Raw genomic sequence first — 19,816 nt, 5'->3', positions numbered from 1 at the left:
ACTATAATTGAGACTTCAGGTTCAAGGACTCCTATGACTTGTGATACAATTTTGGACTAATTGAATCTACAAGGTATTCATATTTAGAGTTTAAATAGTTATGATAGAATATTGAGTGGGAGCAAAGCTAAAACCTTTGCAATCTAACCTTTCAAATTAATCAACAGTCCAAAATACTTACAAATTATTAACAAATTATTCAAAGAACCCACAGTATAATTCTAGATACTGCTAACGATTTGAGAGTAGAGGCTGCTAATATTTGAAATGCTTCACCACCCTGTTCTTGACAAAATTAATGATAATCAAATAACCAAACCTCTATGTAAAAATATAACTTACTCGTTCTCCTTTGGGGCCTCTGTCACCAGGCTTACCCAATAAACCCTGGAAAAGGGAAGACAGTCTTAAGAATGCAAGCCTCTAGCTATGAGAGTTTAGATACTGATCTTCCACTGTGGCCCAAAGCAGAAGAATTATAATTTGCATAGAACCCAGATCGAACAAACCATGGCTTTCCTACCTGAGGGCCAGGTAATCCATCCTTTCCATTTATGCCCTAGGAAAAATAATAATGATCTTTCTATTACAAAATACTTTTGGTCTCTTATAAGCTATACATATCTTGTATATGACTGGCATGTGAGTGAGAAGGGAGAGATAATGAGGGGGGAATGTGGTTGATTAAAACAACAGCAGAAGTTTGAATAAAGCAAAATGGCAGTTAAACAACGTCTTAGGTTAAACTATGGCATATTGAGGGCTCCACATTCTTTGTCTCCCACACATGAGGCAGTTGAGGAATGGAAAAGGGAGAAAAAGTTTGAGTACAGTGAGAAGGGAGAAACACTGAAAAGAAAAAAGTGGCTGTTTTAAACAATGGTAGAAGTTTGAATAACATGGGGATGGAGACACACTGAAAGGAAAATGGTGGTTTTGGAATACAACTCCCATCATGCCTTGCTAGCAGAACCAATGGTCAGGAATGATGGGAACTGTAGTTCAAAAACAGCTGGAGACCCAAATTTGGGAAATTCTGTACTAGTATGTAGTATGCTGAATTACTTACTGGTATTCCAGCTGGCCCTTCTGGTCCAGGAAAGCCAATATCTCCAACAGGGCCCCTTTCACCCTAAAGGTAACAAAAGAATAACACATTTCTGACAATTGAAGAAAACAAGAATGCCAGTGTACTGCAAGGAAGCACTCAAAGGTACGTGCACTTACTGGTTCACCAGGTATCCCTGGTGGTCCTGGAGCACCATGCTTTCCCTGTGGAAATTAAGAAAAGTAAGATTATTAAGAATATGAAAAGGAACATTGGCTATTCACTGCGAATGTTCTTACCAGCTGAGGTGAATAAGATACCCAATATGCCAAGTTATATCTACCAACAACCATGGGAAACACGTGATAGATGTTCGGGCCAACCCTCGAGTTCTGACAAAGCTCGAGACAGATGGCAAATACAGCCTCCCACCCTGAAAGCATCTACTTGGGTCAAAGGAGAAAAATGAAGACTTCAGATCAGTGGTACTTAAGGAAAGGACTACATACTGACTGCAGGTGCTGGTGACATTTCACATCATAATGAAGCATTATGATGTCACTGGTCCTCTCAGGGACTTGGATGTCATTTTATTTTTGAGGAAGAGGAGAAAAAGTGAGACGCTAGAAAAAATGTTGTGCTAATCCAAGAAGGAATAAAGAGAGAATAGGAACAAAAGAACATTGAAGAAGAAAAGCAGAAGAGAAAGTGCTGTCCTGTGTGGGCAGGAAAAGGAGGAACCACCTGGGGCCCCAAGACTTGTGCTTGATATATCCAGCATATTGGATGTCTCATCACTCTGGCTGAGAACAGCTGCTACACTGTAATATTTCCTACTTTATACAGTGGTACCTCGGGTTACATACGCTTCAGGTTACATACGCTTCAGGTTACAGACTCCACTAACCCAGAAATAGTACCTCGGGTTAAGAACTTTGCTTCAGGATGAAAACAGAAATCGTGCTCCGGCGGCGTGGCGGCAGTGGGAAGCCCCATTAGCTAAAGTGGTACCTCAGGTTAAGAACAGTTTCAGGTTAAGAACGGACCTCCGGAACAAATTAAGTTCTTAACCCGAGGTACCACTGTATAAGAATATCCAAGACCAACTCAAATGCATAACAAGGTTGATGTGAGCATCCTTGTCAGAATGCTTAACAATATCTCTACTATAGAGCAAGACCTTGGACATATCCACTGGGAAACCCATAAGGAATGAACATTTGTGGTTAACCTAAGGGTCTGCTTCACTACTGATCTTTAATGTCTGAGGCAGTGTATAAATTTAATCTTAAACAGAGTAGATAAATTACCTTATTTTTTCAGGATATTTAACTATTTTAGAGAGGTTGCCAAAATTAAACTATTTAGTATCTTTTGTTCTTCACTAGACAGTAAACTGAATGGGTTCACAAAAGCACTTAATGAAAATTGTATAAACTACCGGCTGCCTTTTTAAAAAAATCATGATACACTTTCATAATTAAAAAGCAATTCCTGAACTGCACGGGAGCTCTTCCAAGAGTAATAAGTTAATCTGCATAAAATTACTTCATTATCCTAAAGCTTCAATGGCTCTTTTTTCAACAGAGACTGCAGGTTTTTTTGTTTCTTTGTTTAAATAACAAATCATGTATTTCTTTCCCATTGGACCATGAACACGCAAATCAAAACGTCAGTGGATTTACTTTTATCTACACCAAAGCTTTTTGAGGGTTTCTAAAAGAATTTCTAGAGGAGGGGTGGGGCACCTGAAGCCTGGGGGCCAAATGAAGCACCTCTATTCAGTTCTTGGGTCTCTCCCCCAGGCCACACACCTTACTCAAGTGCTTTTGCCTGACTCTGCACTCTCTGCAATATATTTTGCCTGTCTGGAATGTGTCCTTGACTGGATTCAGGATATAGAGTTGGTGTCAGTGTAGAAACCTCTGGTTTTTATATGTCTAGAATGCAGCCTATAAACATAAGTAATATATTGCTCCACCCACTTTAGCCCATGACCCTGGCTACCACTGGCAAGCGGCCCCTGAATGTTTGCCCCTAAGGGAATTCAGCCTTTGGTTCCCTACCCCAGTTCTAGACACTTAGGTTTCAACTATACATTGTAGCCACTGTGCGGCCACTGCTAAAAACCACAGCTCTGCGTCTTATGCTTCTCGCTTCTCCAAAACATCTCCTATGGTAATTGTACAGTGGTACCTCGGGTTAAGTACTTAATTCGTTCCGGAGGTCCGTACTTAACCTGAAACTGTTGTTAACCTGAAGCACCACTTTAGCTAATGGGGCCTCCTGCTGTGGCTGCGCAGCCGGAGAACGATTTCTGTTCTCATCCTGAAGCAAAGTTCTTAACCTGAAGCACTATTTTTGGGTTAGCAGAGTTTGTAACCTGAAGCGTATGTAACCTGAAGCGTATGTAACCCAAGGTACCACTGTAATGCCACAATCAGTTATTTGACCCTCCACTTCGCTGGCAGCTGCTTGCAGTGTCCGAGAAACTTGCAACACTATGACCTCACATGTGCACATTTTCGCCTTACGAAATGTCGGGGAGGATGCCATTTTACAAAATCTAAAAACAAACAAGCCACCGCTACCACACCAACTCTCAGGTTACATTACCTTTCAAAACCGGACAGGGCCTGGGTTCTAAGAAAGAATTAGCCCATATCCTAAAATGGATTTCTCTCAAATTCTAATATTTTCAGAAGCAGCTTATATCGTGTTTTTTTCAATCGCTGGTTTATGAAGGTCACCCCTGGGACAAATATAATTAAGCACAAAACTGGGTGTGTTACCACCCAGCTGCCAGTGATCTGCTCCCCTACACTGGTATGACTTGTGACATAGAGAAGGGCTGAGGTTTAATTGATGTGAGAATGAAAAGTGGTGATGGGTGCAGGTGATGGAGGCAGGGACTTGAGGAACAATGGCAGAGAGGAGTAACAAAGAAAGAAGGGCTCTTAGGAAGGAAATGGATCAAGGGAAAGAAGGATAAAGGTCACAGAATGTTAATATCCTAAAGTGCCTAATTATATGCTATACACAGATACATGTAATGAAAGGCTGATGGTTGCTTTGAAGCTTTGAGAGTGGGATTTGAAGTGGAAGTGTTGGGTGATCACAATGCTTAACCCTTTCTCCATTTACTGTATCTTTTCACCAAATTTTCCAGCACACCACTCTCTCCCCACCAGGATTCCAAACACACATGGAGCTTTACAGTGAGCAAGGGGGAGTGACTTGGGGAGCGAATGTTAGTGGAAAAGCAGTTGCACTCTATTTGTTGAGGTGAAATGCCATAAAGTGGCCTTAAGAATTTGGCTTGTTTGCAAATCATTAATCATAATTCCTGATTCACATGTAACTGGGAGGCACGGTCAATTGTGGCCTTGTTTCACCACTTGTACAAAAAGAAAAGCAAAGTGTAAGCACAGGGACTGTGTGTGCGTGCACACAGTTTGTGCATATCCTGGCTTATTAAACATGCAAATGCACTCATTATTTCCCCAACAATGGAGGCCTCTGTTTGCGCCAATTCATACATGCCACTTTCTAGCAAACTTTACCACCTATTCCATGTACAATTAACGTTATTTCTCTCAATATTAAGACAGCATCTTTAGGACTATACTTACAGGTACTCCTGGAACTCCTGGAGGACCTGCTGGTCCGCGGTCTCCCTAAGAAATTAAAAATTAAAATAAAATAATGATCTGATTTCAAGGCCATATACTTGATCAGGTGCATGAGAGACTATGGGAGGCAAGAAGGCATAATGAGTTTCAAGAGTACTAGGCCAAATAATCCCAGTAAATACTCACCCAGTTTGCATGTAACACAAAGCCAAACCACAGCTTAGCATGAACACGTGAACATGTGGATTCCCAGAGAGGAGACTGTGGTCACTGTACTCTCATCTCACTTTGGCCATCCTGCTGCCAATCAATCTATGCAGGGTTAAGCCATGGGTTGGCTTCATTTGTCATCCAAAAACAGACTTGTAGTTGACTTGCTCCAGAGTCCAGATAAACCATAAGCTGATTGTTTGGCTTAGAATTACATATGAACTGAGACAGATTGTAGCCTCTGATTCCCCCCCCCCCATGGAAATACAAACGAAACACACACGCAAACCATAATCTAAAGCTCAAGGATGTTATGCTTTTTGTGTCTGGAGACTATTAAATTTGATTTAATTAAAACAAAAGCTCAAGGACACCTAGCTCTGTGACCTTTACTTACCCTTTCTTCTCAACAGCGATCAGTGTCAATCACGAATGCATGAAAACACGTAGTGAAAAGAAACAGGTCAGGTTTAATTATTGAAATCCTACCTTTTCTCCAGGAAGTCCCTCTAATCCTGGCAGTCCCATTGGACCCGGTTCTCCCTTGTAAAGAAGAAGATTATTGCTGAAAAGTTCTACATCCTCAGTAAATAAAGTTAAGCATCCAATTTCAGAGTATTTCACAAGCTGCTAACCACGCTGTTTACTTGGAGGTGGCAATTTTTACCCTATTGAGTGTTCTAATGACTTGAGAATAAAAATTGCTCCCAGATTCGGATTGTGCTTATTTTCTGAATAAACATTTCAGTTTTGATTAAAAGTCCTAGTCAGGGATGGATGAATCATTTGATGAGTATGCTTCATCAAGGTCAGCTCTTAAACCTGATTTCGATCCAATGACAGAAAGCTACTTCTCACAGAGGCTGCAAATCAGTGTTTGGCCAGTACTAATACAGGTAGAGGCTCCAAGGAGTAAATGTTTTTCCATACAAATAATTCCCTGTCAAGGAAAAGGGCTCTAGCCTTCTTCTTCTTTTTTTGTATGGAATATTCATTTATGAAAGCCCTCCCCTGCAGCCTGAAAAATGCTTGTTTACCACCTCAGTGAGTGCTAAGCCTCTGAGGGTATGTGCTGTCAGCTGGGAAAATGGATAACACACTTATTTTAAGAACCCTGTGAGCATATCCCTCAGTAAAAAGTATGGTTGTCGAAGGCAGGCAGCAACCTTTTGGGAGGTTCGCATACTTGCCAAGCTCGAAAGTACAGGTGTTGAAAGGAAAGAAATTCCTAGCTCCCAAACAAAGGGAAACTTGAAAGAGAACCTTAGCTGAATCTTGCAGCTGGAGTATCTAGGGAAGTAACCTGCTGACCTTTCACTGGGAGTGGAAAACTCTGTTTTAGGTAAGTACCCCTGTCTCTGCATCAGACATCCTTCCTATTTCTTTATTTCTACCAAATAAGCAGTGCTACATTCTTAAATCACCAATGTTACTAGATAGAAGTTTTGGGGTGTATACTTAACGTTGCTATGGTTCCGAGTTACAGATGTAAAATCTAACCTGAGTTGCAACAAGGTTAAGTAGCATTAGGTTAAAAAAAGCGAAACAAAACAAAACAAAAAACACCACAATAAAGAGGATCATGTATCCACCAGTCCCCAGCTCTATTCAATTTCCTCACATAATACCTCTCAACAAGTGGTAATTAAAAATAGTAAGTATTGTTTCATTCTGTAAACAAATTTAAGCCTCGCTGTACCAAAAGGAAATAGGTAGCAGAGTTCTAATAAATACTAATAGTTTTTTTCTTCTGAATTAGAAAATGAATTTGAAATTAGGCTGGGGGGTGGGAATTAGTGAACACCCATCCTATCAGATATTTAAGATACATTTAAACCAGTTACATACCACTGCTCCGGTGTCACCTTTTGGGCCCTGAAAGACAAAGAAACGTGTTCGCAAAATGTATTATTTATTTATTGTATTACGTTTCTATCTTTCCTTTCTTCTACGCTGGGACACAAGGTCCACAGGCAGTCTCCACCTTAGGCATTGACCAGATGGAAACCTGAGAATACCTGGAAGGGCATTTCAGCTGACCCTGCTGCTCCAAAATACAAAGGGAAATCATAAAGAAAACCATGTCTATACTAGTAAAATGAATTATCCCCGTTTCCTTATATCAGGCTTGTTGTTCGAAAGAAAGAAAGAAGCATTTGTGTGCAACTTCTGAAATGCAGTTTTAGGCTTCAATCTTGTGCACACCTACATGGGAGCAAGTCCTGTTGAATTCAGCCGGACTTATTTCTGAGGAGATACGCATAGGTTTGCACTGAGACACTATATTCATATCAAAGACTACAGTAATGCAATACTTACAGGCGCCCCAGGTGGACCAGCGTATGTGGGAACGTTGGCACCCCCCTACAGTGGGAGAAACACTGCGTTTGAATCCATGCAAAGTGACTACAACTGCAGAATACTAGACCACAGACCATAAATACCTGTAGTTTATATAGGCTGCTCATGCCATTTCCTTCATTGTACGGCACACCCTGAAAAAGTGAAGAAAAGAAAGGATAACAAACTCTAATCTCCAACGAAGCACAAACGCACACACAAAGTTCTAGCTGGTGCATCAACATGAAAACAGAGCCTTTCCTATGGAGGTTCGGGCCACAATAAATCAGTTACGCTGCTTCAACTCTCAGGAATCAGTGAGGTACAGCATTTTTCTGCAAAAACATGCTTAGGACCCCCAGCTATTGACAGTATCATATATTTCACTTACGGGTGGTCCGGGAGGTCCAGGTTTTCCAGGAATACCCTCGTTTCCCTGAAGTGCAATAAAAAAACCCACCATGAATATCTCTTTTCAAGATATGTACAAGCAAGGTAAGCAACAACCATATTTAATAGTAACCCCCCCCAAAAAAGGTACTTTCAAACATAGATGTTAGTTGCCTTGTACTTAAAATTCAAGTTTGAATATAAACCAGAATGCCTGGTGCCTATCTATGCAATGTGAGTCACTACAGCTAAAAGGACATAAAATGCCTTCCATTCCTTTCCTTGCAGAATTTCATCAGGGACAGAGTTCACAATAGCAACCCTTAGTGAATGCTACAAGGTACTATCTATGACTGCTCCTTAGCAGAACACAGAATTTAGCTGACAGCTTATTATAAAGAGTAATAAGACTGGGGAAGGTTGAGAATACCCTGTTGAAGATAATATTTTAATTTTTTATACATATAAAAAATAACCACCATCAATTCATGCTGACAAAATTGTCTTTGGAGCATATCAAAGAAAAACAGGCGGTCCATTGTTGTTGCTGTTTTCCTGCAGCAAGTAGCACTGATGTTGATTTATCTATAATATAGAACACATTGCTGTGGATAAGCATTCCGTTGTGCAGCTCAGTTTTCTGTTGCCTTGAACTTCAATTCCTTAACACAAAGATGAGAACCGCAGATGGGCTGTGGGAGGTCCCAGAAGTGCTGTTGATGCTGAAATCTTCAGAGAACTCTAAAGTTAAGATTCTAAAACCTGTGTTTTAGAACCCTAAAAAAAAGGGGGGGGTCTTGGTGTCGATTTCGTCCCTAAGTGCATATGCAGTCAAACTCAAATCACTACCTGGCTAAATCTGTGCCTTTAACTAGATGAAATCAGAATACAATATATATTTATGTGCAATGTGACTGATATGTCTTACTGAAACCTTCACTCTTGGCATTTCAAAAAACTTCAATCTAAACAAAATTAAAGACTGTACTGATATTGTTTTCATTAAACAGCCTATGAGAAAAAAGAAGTTCAGTAAGCTAACAACAAAATGGTTTGAGGCGTGTAAATATAATATGTAAAGGGATAACGTACCTTTTCACCTTTTGTCCCTGGTGAGCCTGGGTGTCCAGGTCTTCCGACAGCCCCCTGAAAAACATTTATTTACTTTTTATTATATTCATTTATTTCATAAAATGTATACACTGCTTGATTGTAAAATACCTCAAATCCATTGACAAAAAGATAAAACAACAGAATAAATGAAAATTCACAACATACAAAAGTTTAAATACTAAAACAGGTTTAAATGAGCTCAAATTTCTAAACAAGAATGTTTTCAGCAGGTGCCAAAAAGAGTGCAACAAAGGCGACTGCTTGATCTCAATAGGCAGGGATATATATATATATATGTGTGTGTGTGTGTGTGCGCGCGTGTGCGTGTGTGTTAAAATACTGTTTTAGTCAGATTCTGCAAGTTGTACTTTTTGAAGGTCATTTTAAATGGATTCACTTTTTTTTGCCCACGATTATACCTCTGATAAATTGCTATATCCCGCTGATGAGCCTCTGTTGGGTGAAGCTTACTATAAAAATATATATAGTGGGTGAAAGCTATGCTTCTGATAACACCCTCTGCCCTGCAGTAAGCTACCTACAACCATTTGATATTGATCCTTTCTGAAACCACTGTTGATGCTCGAATGACAACTCCAATGTTGAAATGTTGTTCATTACAGTTGCTAAATTAAGAACAGGGGGTTGTATCCAGTGCAGCTGAAATGCAACAATGCTCATGCAAAGGGAGTATTTCACGTCCAACACCAGAGCAGCATCTGAAAGTCCATCCTGTGGATCAAGGCACACCACTCATGAAATCTGCCTCTACCCAATTTCCCCCACCCCACTGCAGCCTCCTATTCCACATCTCAGGCTCCCCTTCAGTGCTTTTAAGGTTTTTTGATGCATACTGGAAACTGCACTAGGGAGAAGCTCTGGGAATTCATCTTACTCAAGCATCATTGTGCTGGTTTGAATACAACTCGAAGGAAAGGAAAGTGATAACAATTACAACCTGTCTGCATAATGCATGACTCACCAAGCTAAACGGGGCCCATCAGCTATGAATTGTAGCCTGCCAAGTGACTGACAGCCCTATCTTTATTGTCTGAAACAGGAAGCCTATATAGGAGGTTTAGCAAGCCCTTGGTGATCCACATTACCTAAGTAGCATAGTGCATCACAAGCTACTGAGACCCAATCTGGATAACTGCAACTCTCTTATGTCTTTACCCTCCTCTTCTCACCCATTCAAGAGCAAAAGAGAGAGGCAGAGAGATGGAGAAAGTTTATATTTAGATGGTTGTTGCGGTCGAACATTTCTTACAGATGCAACCATAAACTATTCCTGATATAAGAACAATGGATTGAACGAGCACAGCTCAACATATTTGGACAACACAACATGCTGAAGCTTCTAACCTTGGGGGTTGGGGGAGGAATAGTAACAAAAATCAGCTTGAATATCACTTATCGACTATGTCTATGGGACTAGAAACTCACATAAGGTTACCTGTCCTCTTAAATGCTAAGGCACTCTGTGCAAACAAGTGTCTTAATTTAGTGGAGGTCATGCATAAAAACGGTATTTATGCATATCTACTTCTCCCAGACTATGAATGGAAATGCACATTTGAATGCACAGCCAATTTGGAAACAACGCAGTGCGGGCAGAGGATACCAGTGTTCTGATGTGTATCCAGTTTATGTCTGTGTTTCTAATCCAGAAAATGATATGCATGGAAGTCTGCTTTCACATGAAGATCTCTTTATCTGCTTCGGAGTATGAGAGTTTAAATTGGATTAACAAGCTCTCTAAAGCTTTTAGCCCAGCTCTGGTTTATATAACTAAGAAATACTGGTCCTGGGTTCTTCCACCAAGCACTCTTGCTACACAACAGTCTTGCTACACCGACTGTAGTTACTTTTAGGTGGTATTCGGGTTGCACAACTAAAGTTGTGCAGCCAAGCTGTCCACCCCTCACCTCCTGCAACCCCCCAGACTTTTTGAGATGAGGAAAGTGCATTGGAACTCAATAAATAGCCTATGTGGCCTATTCTCCCCCACAAGGTTTGCGCAAACAAATCAGGATGGATGCTCAATAAACAGGTCATCTGGAAATGTCCTTTCACTCAATTTAGAACAATCCCTCCCTGTTAAAGCCTGATCAACAGGTGCAGCAATGCTGTGCTCAATGAGTTCATTGATAAGGATGGCGCACAGACTTACTGAAGGTCCAGAAGGCCCTGCTACACCAGGAAGTCCTGGAATACCTTGAAGACCCTGAAATGAATAAAAATAAAAGATGATACACATACATATTTCTATATTTGTGAAAATATGGAACCACTGACCTTTTTTTCTAAAATATGTACATCCTTGCAAATAGCATTCTTGTCGTTAAACAGCATATTCTATTCAATTCACTGGGATTACTTGGAATAGTTAACAGTGCTATCCTGCATATGTCTACTCAAACCCCATTGCTTTCACTGGGATGTTCTCCCAGGCAAAATGTGTTTCAGATTACAGTCTAAATCAGTATAGTAGGGAGAGCTTTCTTTTTATGCAAAATACAAGGATCGTGCCACCGCATCACAAGTCTCCTCTGCATTTCTCATTTAATTGTTTTCATTTTGAAGGCTCTTCTTTTAAATGCTGATACAGTGTATTACATAATGTTGGCATTATTGTGATGACTTATTAAGTCGCACAATAAATACATTTGATTAGTCTTGCTTAGATTGTTGTTGTTTTTCCTTTTCGGGGCATCAACAGCTTCCCCACCCGCTAGGGGGGCCACTAGGGGGCGCATTGGAAGATGGCTGACAATACCATCTCTCCGACCCACACGGGGTAATTAAGAGGCTGTTATGGGAGTAGGCAGCCTCCCTTGTTGCCCCAAGGAAATGGGGAACACTGCCCTTGCCTGCTGTGCCCATAAATCTCCCCCTAATTCGAAAGAAGGGGGTGAGGGAGCTAGGCAGAATGCCCCCGTGTGGACATCGGCTCTCCTGGACGCTGTCTCTGATCGCGCACTAGTTGCAGCAATTTGGAATAATTAATTACAAAAGAAGCAAATGCACATATTTCAAGTGAAGAAGGGGAGTGAAGTCTGCTAATTTAAGTGACCTCTGCGAAAGAAGACGACGGGCTGGAGAAACAGGAATATTTTACGATGAAGATACACCAAAGGCGGGGTATGTTGACAACGGGGCTGAATGGGGGGGGGGAACCTTTTTTACTTTCCTTCTATGTGATTTACAAGAACCCCTCCTCATTAGAACCGTCGGTTGAACTGACCCAAGCAGGATGATTAAGGTCTGTGTGGAGATAAACTTTAACCAAAAGTATGCTTTATGGAGACCGAGAAGCAATAAGAGCTTTTGGGAATGGCACAGCAATTAATTCGGAGTCGCCATCTTGCCAAAGGATTTACAGCCGGGAGGAAGAACGGATTTGTTTTCAGACTGCATTCCTAGTGAATCTCCTCAGAGGTTTTGAGAAAGGAGGCAGATTGGTGAAGATTAATGACGCTAAGACTGTTTTGATGTATGGAAGTGATGTTATATGGAAAACGTCTGGATATGGCTACTGGATAAAAAAAATAATATCCACGCAGGATTACAAACTGTTCTAACCAGCTTGCGGAGACTATCAGAGGTCACAAAGAGAAAGGAAAAATATATGAAAATAACAAGAGATGTGGAAAAATAATAAAGAAAGGACTGGATAGTACTGTGAACATCATAAGGTTAGATTTGTGGACATTAAAACAGCAGTAAGAAGCAAGAAGTTGATTGGATCCCTTCGGAACTTGAAATATGGGTACCCCCAACAAAAATTTAAAATTTGGCTCTGTAATTTGGAATTTATGTAATTTGGTTTGATTTGATGTGATTGGTCGGTTAATAAAAAAATATTCTTAAAAAAAAAAAAACAGCTTCCTCACCCGCCAATAATGGATGATAGTTTAAGTAGCTCTCTGATACCTAAGGTATGTAACTAGAGTATTGATTTCTTTTGACATTAGTGCTTTTTTAATAAAGAAGAAAGTAATAAAGTATGGATCTGGGGCACCACATGTAATCACCTAGTATCTATTTCTCTTTGACTCAGTGAACAGGGATCTGTTTTATGTTTTGGAAATTTATTTAAGAATAATATCCTATTTTATAGCCCCACAAGAGGCTCTCAAAGTGATTTACTTGACTATCTACTAGTATGGCACATTTATTAGCATGAATTTAAACAGCTACACATTTGGCTTCATCACAGAGGGTGAAAACTAAACTGTCCATACAACTTTTACACTTTGCCTCACAAACAATAGGAAGTGTCAAGACAGACAGACTAGTTTGACAGTGTTTCCTTCTTCCAATAAAACCTTTGGAATTTTAGTTCTATGAGGTGCGGTTGAGGATCTGCAATAGAGAATACAGTTGTACCTTGTAAATTGAATGGAATCTGTTCTGGAAGTCCGTTCGACTTCCTAAGCATTCGAAAACCATAGTGTGGCTTCTGATTGGCTGCAGGAAGCAGTCAGCAATCGGAAACTGCAGAAGTCCCGTCAAACATTTGGGTTCCAAAGAGCATTTGCAAACCAGAGCACTCACTTCTGGGTTTGCGGCATTTGGGAGCCAAAATGTCTGAGTACCAAGGCGTTCAGGATCCAAGGTATGACTGTACTCAAACAACAATTCACAAGATTCTTTGGGGGGAAGGCTGGATGTTTCATGTGGTATATATTAACCACATATCAACACAGTGCAACTTTATTGTTCCTTTTATCCTGTTCACTACGATAGTCCCCCCCCCCCCCCAGTTGTGGTATAGAGATTCTTGCAAATAAATAGTGAAATCAATTTAAGTGTGTAATGCAATTTTGCTCTGTATGCAGGATGGATTATTTCTGCAGGACGCTTTTTAGGAGCAGTATCCAATGCTCCTAAATCCAAAGTCTGGTTGTTAACCAGATGGTTGGTGGTTTGAACCCACCCAGGGATGGCTGTGGGCAAGATTCCTGCATTGCAGGGGGTAGGACCAGATGACCCTCTTGGTACCTTCCAACTCTTCGATTCCTTTCTATGAACTTATGTTTGTGCAATGGAACCTCCCCTCTTTTTCCTCTCCTCACACACCACCTAGGGAGCAGATTTGGGAAGGGTGCAGGGAGAGAAGAGAGGGAGGGGAAGTTCTGTTGTGCAAATGGAAATCCTTTCACTAACAAAACTACTTTGTTGTAAAACCTTTGCCTATACAGTATAGGTACTCATACTTTGCATGTCTACGACAGGGATGGGAACCTGTGGACCTCCAAATATTCCTAGGCTACAAATCCCATCACCCCTGACCACTGGCTGAGCAGCATTTGTTTGGAGCTTGTACATGGTTCCCACATGCTGCGTTTGTGCATGACAGTAAAAAGAAAAGCAGAAGATATGTGTGCACCACCAGATTTTGGCACACCGGCTAACATTCTGTTTCAGCAACAACAAAGCATAAAAACTAGTGCAAGCCATACCAATTGCTCTAATGTAAAAAGGACATATTTTATTATCCTGGATGAGAATAAGCCCCAAAACCAGAACAAAAGGCTAAGAGAAAGAAAGAGAAATAAGGCAAAAATAGGTTCACAGACAGGTTACAATAGATGTTACATTTTAAGATATCTCTCACCTGTTAAAAAGAAACTGACAGTGAAGTTTGTCCAAAGTTCTGTGAAACTCAATACATTACAACATTGGCTTGAAGTACAACCCAACTTTGTTGCTCCTGAAACTTTGTACCTTTCAGACCCACTAATGAAATCACTGTTGGCAGTGTAATCTCCTGAAAGTAGCATTAATTTACCCACTTAGAGTGCACTAACCTAGAGCTACTGCTAAAATGTAACAGCCACTGAAAAGTGCCGGATCGCCTAAGGAGCTGATGAACTGCACAGCAGTAGGACTCTTGCTTAGTAACTGAACGAATCCATATGGCACCCCACTGAACCAATAAAAAGTTTTGCCCAGAATGAACTTGCTCTGGAGTCTCTTAAAAGACTAAATGCCAATTATAAACTGGCCTTTTTTATTATTACTTGCTCAGTTGCCTCTTGGTTCTCAGCAGTAAGGTATTGTTAAAGAATTGCTTGATGTCAGGTCTCTGGAATTACCTGCTGCATTTGCTGAGCAGAAAGGATCCAACAAACACATCATAACAAAGCTGTGTCCCTTTCTGTAGCTGGCCCATTTGTCCTTAAAACATAGAGCCATTGTCAAATCTGCCTTTAAATCTATATTAATAGTACCAAGGTCATATTTATACATGCAGCAGTATAAGGAAATCTGTTTCTCAAATCCAAATGCATCCAGCTCATTGGCTAAACACCACCAGTTGATGTTCATGTATTCAATGAGCAGCACAGAAACTCGTATTTGAGCAATGCCACCTATGCTCAAATGACAGAGGCAAAAGATGAGGATATTTAATGAAATCTACAAGCCCTATGCTCTGACTCCAACCAAATTAAATGAAATCACACCCCTGCCTAACCTTCGCAAAACAGTAGCAGGTAGTGGCCACCACAAAACACATCTTCTGGTCCCCACCCTCTTGCCCTGGCAATTTCTGCAGTGCTCACCATAGACATTGTACACAGTAGGCTAACAGTGCAAACCCTGAATAACCATGATTCATAGCTTCACAGAGGGATCCATACTGACGTCGACTGTGCATTGGTGGTGGTCATTGCTGGGGCAAGTGTTGCCATCCAGGGGGAGGTGCTAACTAGGTGCATTCTCAGAAGCCCCTTCAATGGTTTGGTGCCCATGGGACACCTTAGCAGGGCTCTTCATATCTGAGTAATGGAAACACAATTACGATTGCAACAGAAGGAGTTTTTACCTCATCACCTTTTTCTCCAGGCAGCCCAGGAAATCCACGTTCACCTTTGTTTCCCTAGAAACAAAGAGCTGGATGTCATTGCAGGGTCTGGTTATAAAAACAACCTTATCCAACAAACCCCCCTCAAGGCATTTGGAAAAAATGGAACAAGGCTGAGATGATATTGCATGCCCTGGTCCTGGTATCAGCATGACTTGAGTTCACTGAGAAATTTAGCCGTAGATATAAGGATGATATACAGTCTGACCTAGAAGTAAGTCTCATTGAACTCAGTAAGACTTACTTTTGAGTACACTTCCACAAGACTGTGCTTTTAGTACCGAAAAACAGAGTAACAAGAAGTCAAAATATTTACATGGATGAATGAAGCAGATGAGCTTATAAAATTATTTACACAGATATGATAGTTTCATACATTGTTATTCCTGCATCCAGTGCTTCTTTTCTAGAAAAAGGTGCTGCTGGTACCATGAAGTTTTTACAGTGGTGTCGCACTTTTTAACCAAAAAAAGAGAGGTGCTGGTACTCACTGTAACAACATCATGGTAAGTGCCGCACTTTCAAACAACGACAAAAAGAAGCGCCGGTATTGCGTACCCTTGAGTGCCCCCTGGAAAAAAATTGCATGCATCTCTAATAATACCCAATAAAACAACAATTATGGAATATCCATTCAGACAGAATGAAAAGGTTTAAGACTGTCCAACTTCACATAGTTATGGAGTCAAACTCTGGAGCCTGGATATATGCTAATGAGACTATAATTAGCACGAGTATGTATGCTACTGGGACATGGGTGGCACTGTGGTCTAAACCACTGAGCCTAGGGCTTGCCGATCAGAAGGTCGGCGGTTCGAATCCCCGCAACAGGGTGAGCTCCCGTTGCTTGGTCCCAGCTCCTGCCAACCTAGCAGTTCGAAAACATGTCAAAGTGCAAGTAAATAGGTATCGCTCCAGTGGGAAGGTAAACGGCATTTCCGTGTGCTGCTCTGATTTCGCCAGAAGCGGCTTAGTCATGCTGGCCACATGACCTGGAAAAACTGTCTGCAGACAAACATCGGCTCCCTCAGCCAGTAAAGCAAAATGAGCACCGCAACCCCAGAGTCGTTCATGACTGGACTTAACTGTCAGGGGCCCTTTACCTTTTTAATGTATGCTACTGCAATATTAGAATTCTTTAGTGCTGCTGAGGCATTGCTTTTCTGTAATCACCCGAAAGCAGAATTCAACTAGTGTTTCCACATGCCACTTAACAAAGTGCTATGCTATATCATCTGGCAAAGCCCATTCCAATGGCCAATATCCTTCTATAAGACTTATTCTACAAACATAAGTAAGTCCTGTTCAATACAAGTCAGCTGCAACTGTATAATTGATGGAAGCTTCCTCCTTTTGGCTTGAGTCCCTTAGATACTTCCAGTTCAATGGGACATGGTGTTAGTGAATTGTCTTATCATTGCCCCTTAGCCAGGCAGCTCCAGTTTTGTGTGTGCAGAGGGCACTTTAATTACTGTTTGGCAAACAAGTACAGCCAAACAACTGCTCATTATTATTTATTTTTTTAAAACAACAACAGCAACCTGCAATTGCAATATTGCAAAATAGAGCACATGGAAATAAAACGTAAAAAAATATATATGATTAAGCAGCCATGCTCAACATCTTCATTAACCAGAAAGCTACACAGAGTTCTTGCTTCAGGAACTCACCTTAGGCCCTTCTCTACCTGGGATTCCTGGGGGACCTCTTGGACCAGGATCACCCTAATGAAGACGATAATGGTGGGCAATATTTTTAGAAAAGTAGTAATGCATCTTGTCACAAAGGCAACCGTAACTTTTAACTCCATGGCCATCCCTGCCAAGTAAGACTGCCATTCTCCTTTTCCCCTCTCAGCCTAACCAACTCACATGGTTGTTGTGGGGATTAAATGAGGAGAGGGATTATCATGTATATACCACCTTGAGGAAAAGGTGAGATATAAATGCAATAAAAATATATATGCTGGATTTCAACATGGAAAACAGATTGCCTTGTCAGCACTGTGATCTCCTTCAGTTTAATAATGAATACCGGTGGTCCATGATAATGTGCTAATTCTAGATATGCCAAGGGTTTCTGATTTCTTACATCAGGTGGTAAACCAAAAGAGCAGAGCAGAAACGTAAAAATTAGGCTCTATAGGTAAGAGTAGATTAGCATCGATACTGCAAAACTGATTGCCTCTATGGTTTTGCCAACTATCGGCAGAGAGCAGGGAACCAGAAAACGCAATTACCTTCAATAAAGCACCCATATCTCCAAGAAGAGGAAGAGCAACCTGAAAACAAACAAACAGATCAGGGAGGGAATAGAGCACCCTTGCAAAGCATCTTACATGACTATATGCATTGTCCATATTTCATAATAAAGGAGGGTGATGCAGCTCTCCAAAGAAATAGAATGACATAGGAAATACTGGCAGGAAATACTACCAAAAAAAAAGTCTAGGGTGCAGATAAATAAATTGCAACTGTAAATTCAAAATTCCCAAGAGCAATATTCAAAGCTCAAAATACAGCCAACAGCAGATCTAGCCTAGAATTGAATTGCATCAGGAAAGCGTGAAACTCATTGTTGACTTTCCCTCCTCCATCAGAGGCATTGTAGTTCCATATGTAGTACAATCAAGAGTCCTGCAAAAGAGACAGCTAGAAAGGTCATTATAAGGGCCATCTGAACTTGTGCTCCTTTTAAGATAATTTAGACCTTTCAAATGCAAGTGCAGTAACTGTTTTTAACAGGCAACAACAGCACAAGTGTTCATCAGACTCAGGTGTGGGCAACCTTTCGTCTTCCAGACATTGCTGAACTACAACTCCCACACTGCTGCACTATATTCTTTTTGAACTACATGTTCCATTACCCCTGGCCATGCTTGATGGGGCTGACTGGAGTTCTAATTCAGCAAAATCTGGAGGGCCAAAGATTCCCCACATCTAATCAAACAAAATCCTAAGTGATTGAAACTGTGAATCTATTTATAATTAATTCAGCACATAAGCCTAAACTTTCATATGCTTGCAGCTCTTTAGGTAAATTTGCAATATTCATCCTTAAGTGCATTTGTATTAGAGCCTTGGTTTATATACATACTGGGTCACCTGGAGGCCCTGGGAGTCCTGGCTTTCCATCACGTCCTGGAATACCCTATGGACAGATATATTAAAAGTACTGTATTTTACATTCTTGGCTTTGACAAGAGATACAAACTGCCATTGCAGCATTTGCAAAGTTAGTACTTACATCGATCCCTGGTGTTCCTGGAGTACCTGGTAATCCAGGAGGTCCTCTTGAGCCCTGAGGTGGAAACAAGTTGGGTCATCAAGAAATAGCTGGACGATAAAGGCATAAATAGCATTCACCTAAATTTCCCATTTTGTATTTTACCTGGAAGCCCGGTGCCCCAGGAGGCCCCTTAAGACCCTAGAGAGAGAGAATGAAAGAGAAATACAAGTCACAGGTACAGAATCGCAGTGTGATACATGAGTACATTTGATTACAGTTCTCAGGCACTGTCATAGAGAGAGCTAGTAGTAAATCACAGATCAAAGTTAGAGGTAACTCTTTTTTAGCAAAAACACAATCTTCACAGGCTCGGCTGAGTGTCAGGCCTAATGAGCACAGCAGCCCATCCCCAGTAAATCTTACCCTATAAAATCAGTTCCCAAGACTGAAAGTCCCCACCTCCCAACAGCTGTTTAAGTCCCCTCATTCCTAGGGCTTTCTCCAAGCAATAGGAGACTGCGCCTGCATGAAGCCTGCTGTTGTTCTGCCCATTTCAGCCCTCTAGGGTAGCCCTCTTTTCATTCTCATGAGGTAGAAATTTCAAATGGAAATATACAGTCATTATGAACACCTCTGCTTGCTGCTCCAGTGAGAGGAGGGTCACCTGGGGTGTGATTTAACAATCCTTTGTTAAATCACACCCCAGGTGTGATCAGGCATAGGCAAACTCGGCCCTCCAGATGTTTTGAGACTACAATTCCCATCATCCCTGACCACTGCTCCTGTTAGCTAGGGATCATGGGAGTTGTCCCAAAACATCTGGAGGGCCGAGTTTGCCTATGCCTGGTTTAGATAATATCCAACACATCTCCCCCCAAACTTAAGCAATTTGCCAAGTATGAGACCCATATATTTGGCTGGATATACTGGATGGCCATTCAGTAAAATTAATCCACAAATACCTACACAGTTATATTGCTA

General features: G+C 41.0%; 1 protein-coding gene across 7 annotated transcripts in view; it reads right to left on the bottom strand.

Annotated features, from left to right (window-relative positions):
• Positions 1-19,816, bottom strand: part of COL19A1 (collagen type XIX alpha 1 chain) — a 189,535-nt gene that overhangs the window by 15,549 nt on the left and 154,170 nt on the right. For all 7 annotated transcript variants that reach the window (XM_080997970.1, XM_080997972.1, XM_080997971.1 and 4 more), the window contains 18 exons: positions 18,998-19,033; positions 18,854-18,907; positions 18,704-18,757; positions 17,847-17,888; positions 17,278-17,331; positions 15,569-15,622; positions 10,907-10,960; positions 8,713-8,766; positions 7,622-7,666; positions 7,335-7,385; positions 7,210-7,254; positions 6,739-6,765; positions 5,380-5,433; positions 4,681-4,725; positions 1,228-1,272; positions 1,070-1,132; positions 524-559; positions 343-387 (listed from right to left, as the gene is read on the bottom strand). In XM_080997970.1, coding sequence (XP_080854096.1) covers positions 343-387; positions 524-559; positions 1,070-1,132; positions 1,228-1,272; positions 4,681-4,725; positions 5,380-5,433; positions 6,739-6,765; positions 7,210-7,254; positions 7,335-7,385; positions 7,622-7,666; positions 8,713-8,766; positions 10,907-10,960; positions 15,569-15,622; positions 17,278-17,331; positions 17,847-17,888; positions 18,704-18,757; positions 18,854-18,907; positions 18,998-19,033 — 858 coding nt within the window. The remainder of the gene's footprint in view (positions 1-342; positions 388-523; positions 560-1,069; positions 1,133-1,227; positions 1,273-4,680; positions 4,726-5,379; positions 5,434-6,738; positions 6,766-7,209; positions 7,255-7,334; positions 7,386-7,621; positions 7,667-8,712; positions 8,767-10,906; positions 10,961-15,568; positions 15,623-17,277; positions 17,332-17,846; positions 17,889-18,703; positions 18,758-18,853; positions 18,908-18,997; positions 19,034-19,816) is intronic.

This window comes from Podarcis pityusensis, assembly GCF_964106645.2.
Source record: "Podarcis pityusensis genome assembly, chromosome: 3".
Classification (NCBI taxonomy): domain Eukaryota; kingdom Metazoa; phylum Chordata; class Lepidosauria; order Squamata; family Lacertidae; genus Podarcis; species Podarcis pityusensis.
Note: the sequence above shows the minus strand (reverse complement) of the source record. Positions and strands in the feature narration are given on the sequence as shown.